Below are 10142 nucleotides of genomic sequence, written 5' to 3' on the forward strand. Positions count from 1 at the left end.
TATTTGCTCAGCTTTTGGTAGGTCTTCACAGATACATTTATGTCAACTAGGACAGCAATATTAACGAGGAAGCATCATTCTTGTCTGGAACTCTTCAATATAATGTCTGGCATATTTGCATCTACCTTTTTGTCAGTTTGAATGGTGAAGTTCCCAAGGAGTGAGATGTGAGCATTTTCAGGCATTGTAGGTAGTTTGTGTTCCACCAGTTTTTATCATGGGGAAGGTCCAGGTTTTTGCAAATTACTCAGTGAATATATGGTGCCACTCTATCATGCCTGTTGAGATACTTTGTTGGCACGAGAATGCTGCACATGGAGACACATAGAGAATATCTGTCAAAACATTAACTAAATTAGAAGTCTGTTTTACAATTAATTTGATTATAAGATGATGTATATTTAAAAGTATTTTGACACTGTTTACAGATTAAGATATTTTGGGGATTACATAGACAATATTTTATGTAAGATAGGGGCAGTACCCATGAGCGCTATTTTTTGAATTCCTTCTTTTTTGGATTTCCTGGTATCTGAGATAGGTAGCAATCAACCCCTTTTGCTATCATTCCTAGGGCAGCTATGACAACAGGTATTGTTTTAGCCTTGGTGTTCCACATTTTGCCAATTTCTATTTCAAGAACATTTGTGTCAATTAGGACATTCATATTAATGAGGAGACATGATTATTGTCAGAAATCCTTCAATATAATGTCTGCACTATTTATTATTATTGTTATTTTATTATTATTGTTATTTTATCATCTTGATGGTGTTGAGATTACTAAAATAAAGTACCAATATTGGGTTGATGGTAGTCTCTAAATCCATACACTCGAAATTGCTGGCCTTGTGCCTAAAATCAAAAACTCTTCTTCTTCTTCTTCTTCTCCTCCTCCTCCTCCTGGTGTTGGGCTAATGTGGGCTGATGTGATATGCATAGTAGTTAGGGACATAAACAATTTATCCAACAACTCCATTATTTGACTAGCTTATGATAGTGTTGTTATTGTTGTTGAGGCAGCAAGCTGGTAGACTCCTTAGGATACTGGACAAAATGCTCAGCTGCACTTCATCCATTTTTAGATTTTGAGTTCAAATTCTGCTGTGGTCCACTTTGGCTTTCATCCTTTCGGAGGTTGATGAAATAAGAACCAGTTGAGCCCTGGGGTTGATATAATTGACTTGCCCCACCCCCAAACTTGCTGTTGTCCTCATGTTAAAATTTGAAATCATCATCATCATCATCATCATCATCACCATCATCATCATCATCACCATCATCATCATCATCATCACCATCATCATCATCATCACCATCATCATCATCATCATCATCATCATCATCATCATCATCATTAAGGCAGTGGGCTGACAATTGTTAGACTGCTATGCAAAATGCTTAGCTGCATTTTGTCTGTCATTAAGTTCTGAGTTCAAGTTCTGCCGAGGTCCACTTTGCCTTTCATTCTTTTGGAGTTGATAAAATTAGTACCAGTTGAACACTGGGGTCGATGTAATCGGCTTAGCCCCTCCCCTGAAATTGCTGGCCTTCTGCCAAAATTTGAAATTGTTATTGTTATTTTTGTTGTTGTTTACCAAAGTTCTGAAGTCTTTGATATTCTTCCTTTCTGTGTGGATTGTCCATTATTAAACCCCCAGGTACGGTGTACACCAGGGACAACCTCCTGTTAAACTGTTCCTACAATAAACTCAAAAACGCTGACACCAACGAGGCCGACATCTTGCAGCACATTCTGGATGTGATGAATGGCAAGGCTACTGGCATGGTGGACACTTTGAAGATGCTCCAGCTGGACAGTGATAACACTTTTTATAATGGACAAGTATGTTGTTTCATTTCTTCTTTCCTACCACTTCCCAAATCCACTCCATCACCAACACCATCACGACCACAACCAATCCCCAACACAGATGAACACTTCATGTATTCAGCACAGTACATAGAAGATTGTTTATCCCTATATATCTATGTAAGAGGCAAACTTTTTAGAATTGCAAAATTTTTATGTGCTGGAGCAACATAAAAAGCACTCAGTCTGCTCTGCAAAGTGGTTGGCATCAGGAAGGGAAACCAGTTGTAGAGGTCATGCCAAAGCAGACAGTGGAACTTGGTACTGTCCTCTGGCTTACTAGGTCCTAACAAACCATCCAACCCATGCCACCACAGAAGACAGGTGTTGAATGTTGATGATGATGATGATAATGATGATGATTGTGCATGCGTGTATGTATGTGTACAAGTGTGAAGGCACATAGCTTAGTGGTTAGGATATTCGGCTCACGATCGTAAGGTTGTGAGTTCGATTCCTGGCGACGCGTTGTGTCCTTGGGCAAGACACTTTATTTCACGTTGCTCCAGTCCACTCAGCTGGCAAAAATGAGTAGTACCTGTATTTCGAAGGGCCGGCCTTGTCATGCTGAGTCTCCCTGAGAACTACATGAGGCTTCCTTCAGTTACAATCCAGAGAGAGTTTTATATCTCATTTGCATCATAATATATTACATACTTTCTGTTTTTTTCCTGGAAATCTTCCAGATAGGAATATCTTTGTCTGATCATTCAAATTGCTGATGGAAAAACTTGTACTAAATTATTTCCTTTTTATTTCATTTTACTCTTGTTTTCTAGCGTACTTTGAGAAAAGTGTTGTGTGATGTTTTTATATCGAAGAAGGCAATTCAAACAAAATCAGGAGCAATTAAAAATGTTACGTTTGAGTATTATTTCATGACAGTAAGTAGATTTAATAGTTTCTCTTCTTTTCTTTTTTTTTGCTGCTTTTGTGGATTCCCAACACCCTCTGTCATCATCCAATCCCATTATTATGAATTTGAATTGGGAACTTGAGTCATAGTGGATCTTTCATTTGCTGATTACACAACCATGGATGCCACTCCTATAGATGTGTTGCAGTTACTCTCTTGGTGATTCTGATCATTGATCTTCTGAGATTCTTCCCTTCAGCATCGATGTATGAAGCACTATTGGCTCAGTTGAGCTCTTCTGCTACCACTTCACAATCTGCCATGCTGCAGTTCCATGACTTCTCCCTAGCAGGGTGGCTGAATGGGTGCCATGCCTTACCAAAGAGCAGCCTGTAACTATGCTGGACATGGTCACCACTCTGTGAGGTATTTACAAAATACTCACTTCTTTAATTAACCACAACTGAGTTGTATCTCCCAATGCTATGCCAAAAGTCTTTGTCTCCCTTTAGCTTTGCTAGATCCTCAATTTGTGTTATGTGGCTCTATCAATAACATCAATGTAGCTGAGTGGTCTTCATCCTCCATTAGGGTGTTTAAGTTTCCAAAATATAACATCTGATATGGCTTGGTGTCTAGCATGATAACTGTCAGTATTAACAAAACATACTTCTAGACAGTTGCTTAGATAAATACTCAACAAAGCAGAAAGATAAATTTTATTCAACACGTAAATACTGAACAGTATATATAAAGGATAAAATCCTTTTAAGAGCGGAAAAATTTGCTGGCAAATTTTTCTGCTTTTAAAAGACTTTTATCCTTTATATATACTGTTCAGTATTTATGCGTTGAATAAAATTTATGTTTCTATTAGTTCTACAATACATTTCAATGCTTCAAAAACAAACGTGTGTTTGTTTACACATGACATACTCAACAAAGTGTTTTGTTTTGCAAGTTACTTGGTGAACTTGCCAGTGCTGGAGCAACATAAAAAGCACTCAGTAGTCTGCACTTCCAAGTGGTTGGCATCAGGAAGGGCATCCAGCTACAGAAACCATGCTCAAGCAGCAGACAAACTTACCATATTTGATGGCATAAAAGACACATAGATATATTTGACTCCCCACCTCCACTCATTTCAGTAGCACATATTGAAGAAAAGGAATTTTACATGCATTAGAGCATGCAATATTTAAAGTAATTTCAAACATAGGGCCTGAGAGTGTTTTCTGAGACATTTTTGTGGAAAAACAGTGCATCAAATATGGTACCTTGTATTGAACAATAATTGTAGAGATTTAATTGCTTGGTGAACACTGTAGAAGAGAAAGTAAGTTGCGTGATGATCCACTTGTCCAATTTGGTATTAGTTCCTGGGGTAAACTGGTTCATTTCTTTCTATTCATGTTTTTGATGTTTATTTGAAAGACAGGAATGACAACAATGCTCAATTAGTAGCTATCTTCTAAATTCATTTAGAAATGAGGAAAATCTATCTGATTGTCATTGCCAAAAGGGAAACTTACTTTGGTGCTGTTTATCATAGCAGTCTTTATCATTAGTAAGGTGAGCCAAATTTTGGTGACAGCAGGTATTAGATATAAAAGTACAGCCACTGCTGAGCATAAATATAAAGCTAGGAGGGGAGATAAGCCCACAGTCATGAGGGGAGATAAAGCACTACCAAACATGAACCCTCATCTACTATTGAAATGTAAATCTATATCTAGCATTGGCTATAAATGCAATTCTGGTCGACAGACACAATTGGACATAGGTAAATCCAAATCCACCTCTGGATATGAACCCACAATAGTTTCAGAATATATATCCACAGCCACTACTGGGCATGTGATTATGTTCACTACTCAACACATTTACTGAAGCCATTTGCTCCCTTTGGAGCATAAACCAGTGATGACTTATCTCTGCTTTTCTCTCATTGGAGCTGTCTTTTCCACTTCTTTGCAGTTGGATTCCCTTTCAGGTTTTATTGATTCACATTATATGTTTCCCTGAGAGAAGACCTACTTCTTTCAAGTCTTGGTGGTTTTGTATTTTCATCACTGCATCTGTAACTCTTTTTTGCTTTTTTCTCCAAGGAGTATTCCCTATGAACTGTTCAACATGAGAAGCTCTGTCAGGAGCTTGTGCTCCACTAGCATAAGTCTTAGGGTCACTGAAGCACACAATGTCCCATGCTGCAACAAGAACTGCATCCTGTAGTGAACAGCTACCACTGGATGCATTTATATCTACAGCCAGTGTTGGTCAGAAACCCATACCAGCTGGTGCACATAAATCTACATCAACAGGCACAGGCATGGGTGCATGGTAAGAAGCTTGCTTCCAAACCACATAGTCCTGGGTTCACTCCCACTGTATGGCAGCTTGGGCAAGTGTCTTCTACTATAGCCTCAGGCCAACCAAAGCCTTGTGAGTAAATTTGGCAGACAGAATCTGAAAGAAGTCTGTTGTATACACACACACACACACACACATATATATGTATGTGTGTGTGTGTGTGTGTCCACCATTGCTTGAGAACAGGTGTTGGTGTGTTTGTGGCTCCAATAGAATAAGTACTAGACTTAAAAAGAAGTCCTGGGGTTGAATTGCATGACTAAAGCCTTCAAGGCAGTGCCCCAGCATGGCCTTTGTTTAATGACTGAAACAAGTAAAAGACAAAAGGTAAAAGATCCACAATCAAACATGAATCGATTTATACGTGTCCACTATTGGACATGTAAACACAGTCACTAATGGACTTACATCCACTATCAATATGCTGAATAAAACCATTCAAAGATCCATACTTGAAGATCTTATTTATTTATTTATTTATTTATTTATTCTTCTGTTTATTTGTTTGTAGAATGACTGGCACTTGATTCCTGATAGGGGTGGGCTTGAAAATATCATCACACAAATTCCAATGATGCTGGAGATTTCCTACATCGATAATGTAAAGGTGAGTCGTCAGTATGTGAGAGTTGAGAGGAGACAAGCTGGAGAGGATAAAGCTAGAGAGAAGCTAATGTTAATGAGTGTTTGTGTGTGCACGTATGTGTGTGAGTGTGTGTGTGTGTGTGTGTGTGTGTGTGTGTGTGAGAGAGAGAGAGAGAGAGAGAAAGAGATATCAAAGTAAATAATCTTTTTGAGAACATAACGATTTATAGTGTTGTATCTAACTCCAACTTAACCCCACCAAATGAAAACAGCATTGGAAAGTGTTGTGGTTCACATCCTCCTTCTCCCTAAGCATAGAATTGTGTGCATGCAAGATCTTCCTTAGTTTAGAAGATAAACACTTTCCTTGTATGAACAGCATCTATAAAATATTTAAAAGATACACTTTAAGAGTTTCTTTAAGCTGTGTACTCAGTATAAAGAAAACATTAGCTGGTAGGCCCACACTATATGTTCCTTAACGGCCACTGCGACACAGATACAGTCATATATGAGGATGGGGGGTTGGGGAAGTAAAATGTGCAGAAATATGTGGGTGTGGCAGAATATACTTTCAGAATCAAATTTAACAACCATAGGTACTCCTTTAATATCCAGAAGAGACACAATGTCAAAACCTTGACTAGGTATGTAAGATCATTGAAAGAAAGTGCCATGGATTACAAAATCAAGTGGAGAGTTCAGAAGTGCAAGCCTAACTTCAACAGTAACAGAAAGTGCAGGCTAAGTTTAGCCAAGAAACCCAGACACCTACCTAAACTGCAAGAGTGAACTTCTAAGTTCTTGCCTATGTAAAAACAAAAAACAAAAACAAAAAACGTGATTGCTTACCTTGGGCTCTACCATAATTATAAATGCTAGAGATTCCACCTTAAGCCCTTCCACTCTCATAGCCTGAGAATCCAGTAAAGCTTTAATCACTTCAACCCACTTTTACTGGCAATCACACTCACTCTTTTAATTGCCTCCTGTGACTTTGTTTTGTTTTTCTCACATTACTCACAAACCAATTTTGCTACTTTCTCACCTCCCATAATAGAGATCAGTTGCTAATTTTTCTATACCAGTCAACTCTGAGTGCAATTATTGGGTAATCATCTGATTACCTAATATCCTTTGTGAAATAGATTGGTAAGATTGGCTGAAAAGGATCTATAATAGTGTATATTTTGATTGATATACCCACTCTATTGACAAATATACAAGTGCTTATTATATACATACATACATACATGCATACATACATGCATACATACATGCATACATACATACATACATACATACATACATACATATATGCATACATACATACATATATAAAATCGAAATAAGCAACAGGATATTGAGAGGTGATGCAGTACAACCATTTCAAACCCAACAATCCAGAGGCATCGTACATTCTACCTTTCACTCTGAGTGAGAGGCCCTTTGTCACCAGCAGGGGTAGAAGCTGTCTGAACTTTGCCCAGGCAGTTCTTATTCTAGTGGTAATACTCTCTGAGCATCCATCCCCACTACAGACTTGGTCACCTAGGTAGCAGAAGCTGTCAACTACTTCTAGTTTCTACCCCTGGCATGTGATGGAATCTTTTTTCTGAGCATCTGTGGTGTTTATTGCCCCGGTGCATTTGCTGCACACGAAAGCTATCTTCCCGGTTAACCTTCCTTTGATGTTGCTGCACCTGTTATGTAGCCATAGTTTACACTGGTCACATTGTATGGAGTTTCTACCTACACCTTTTCTACAGATCGACTGGAGGGTGTGTGTGATGTGTTTGCTTTCCTACTTACTAGGATTTTTTGCTACATTGACTCTAAGGCCCTTCGATTCTAAACCTTGCTTCCACACCTGAAATTTCTTCTCTAATTCTAGTAGTGATTCTGCTATGAGAGCCAGGTTATCAGCATAGAAGAGCTCCCAGGGGCAACCTGTCTTGAATTCCTCTGTTATTGCTTGGAGGACAATGATGAATAAGAGGGAGCTGAGGGCTGATCCTTGGTGGACCCCTACTTTTACCTAGAATTCTTCACTATACTCATTGCCTAACCTTATTATTGGCATCTCCGGATAGGGCCTGTAAGCCTTTATTAATTGTTCATCAATCCCTAGTTTCCACATTGCCCACCAGATATGGGATCGGGGAACCCTGTCAAAGGCTTTCTCCAAGTCCACAAAAGCCAAGTATAAGGGTTTATCTTTGGCTAGGTATTTCTCATGCAGTTGCCGTACCAGGAATATAGCATCAGTGGTGCTTCTACCTGGCACAAAACCGAACTGCATCTCATCTCAGCACACTCTGTCCCTAATTAGTTGGGCCATGACCCTCTCCATGACCTTTATCACCTGATAAAATATATAAAAGTATTAAAATATGTAATATGCATGGATCTTCGTGGTTTTTGTCACTGCTTACTATTTTGTTCCAATTGTTTTCAAATTTGGAGTATGGATTAAGTTTTGTATATTAATTATGAAAATGAAATTCATTTTCCCTATAAATCCATAATTGAAAAGTTATTAGCCTTTAAAATTTGCAAAATTTGGGTATTTTAGCAAATCAGAAGCAAGTATTTTACACATCACCATGGCGAAAATTTCTATTTCCATAGTAACCAAAGCAAAGAAGCACCACATGTTGCGTAGCTGATTGCAAAGAACTGTTTCCATAGTAACCAAAGATGCTGTGCATGCACACAAGGAGGAGAAGGAGATATGAAAAAGATAATTTATTTCATAAAATCCTAGTTTAATATTTTGACATGCCGATGTCTCCCTCCTTGCTGATGATGGAAGAGGCAGCGAACATGCTGTTTTCTGATTGGCTGAAAATTCTGAAAATTATCAAACTTTGAATACCTGTAACATTTTTGCAAAATTTTTCTAGAATGTATAAATAACAAATCTGTTATTCATTTATATGATACATTAAAAAATTTTTGAAAGATAATTGTAAACAGTGACGAAAACCACAAAGATCCATATGCACATATAAAAGATAAAAATAATAATAAAATAAGTAAAAGTAAATAATATTAATAAAAATTAAATAAAAATGATAAAATATATTCAGACTATGTTAAGTCATACAGACCTCAATAAAATAATAAAAAATAAGAAAAGGTAATAAATATAATAAAAGAAATAAATATTAATATTAAAATATATGAAATAAAATGAAAATAAAAATAAAATAAAATGAAAAATATATGATATAAATAAATAAAAATATATGTGGGCAAGTTAAAAATAATAAATGAATATAATAATAAATAAATAAAACTAAAAATAAAGGTAAAAATAAGATAAAATAAAAATAAAACCGTTATGAACAGATGTGAATTGCGTATGTTAATTTGTGTGTGCATGGATGTTTATTGTCTACGTTAATTTGTGTGTGTGTGTGTATGCATGTTATTAAATATATTTGGGTAAGATGAAAATAAGAGTAAATAAAAAATAATAAAAACAATAATAAATATAAATAAATAAAAATAGAAATAAAGTAGAAATTTAAGTAAGAATGAAAGTAAGATAAAAATGAAGATAAAAGATAAAAAATAAAATCATTATAAATATGGATGTCTATCGTCTAAATTAATTTATGTGTGTGTGTGTGCGTGTGTGTGTGTGTGTGTGTATGGATGTTTATTGTCTAGGTTGATTTTTGGTGTGTGTTTATGCATGTTAGTAAAAAAGCTTATCTAATCAAATTTATTTATAAATGCATTTGTCTATAATTCTGAAATTCAAATAGTATTATTTAGTATTATCGATAGATTTACAATTTAAATTTTAAAATATCATGTATTATATTAGACGGTCAATTATTAAAGATTAGTACTCAATATTATGATTAATTGAACTCTTAAGTAATATGTTATATATTATATATATTACTATTTATATTTTATATTCAGTTTATAGATTAAGTTATAGTTATTATATTATGTTTATATTTAAGATATTCAATTTTGTTATTTATTCATTATATTTTCTAAAAACAAATTTAGAGTAATGATTACAAGTTGAAATCTCCTCTTTTCTTGAATTAAGAAGTTTGTGTTTAGATATTAGGATCTAAGAAACCTCTTTATTTTTATCAACATTTATTATTTACTTTTACTTATTTAATTTTTTTTTAGTTTTATTTTTATATGCGCATCTCATTTTATTTTATATCTTAAGAAAAATATTAACGCACACACATACACACATGCGCATGCAAAAATAACTAAACATACGCTTATCTACTTAGTCTGTTAGAATGTCTCAACAGGTTAACATGTAACTTCCTTAATGTCCTTTCACCCTGATGATATTCCACTCAAAATCTTCAGTTGAGTGTGAATTGAAATAACTGTAGGCAATGTTAATTAATAAATTAATTTTAGTCATTAAATTTCTCCATATTTAACTGTGTATATATATATATATAT

The 10142-nt window shown here is 35.5% G+C and overlaps 1 protein-coding gene across 1 annotated transcript in view; it reads left to right on the top strand.

Annotated features, from left to right (window-relative positions):
• LOC106884220 (uncharacterized) overlaps positions 1–10142 on the top strand; it is a 79489-nt gene that overhangs the window by 36592 nt on the left and 32755 nt on the right. The window contains exons 8-10 of the mRNA XM_052976156.1: positions 1662–1846; positions 2653–2757; positions 5611–5706. Of these exons, the coding sequence (XP_052832116.1) occupies positions 1662–1846; positions 2653–2757; positions 5611–5706 (386 nt within the window). The remainder of the gene's footprint in view (positions 1–1661; positions 1847–2652; positions 2758–5610; positions 5707–10142) is intronic.

This window comes from Octopus bimaculoides, chromosome 23, assembly GCF_001194135.2.
Source record: "Octopus bimaculoides isolate UCB-OBI-ISO-001 chromosome 23, ASM119413v2, whole genome shotgun sequence".
Lineage (NCBI taxonomy): Eukaryota > Metazoa > Mollusca > Cephalopoda > Octopoda > Octopodidae > Octopus > Octopus bimaculoides.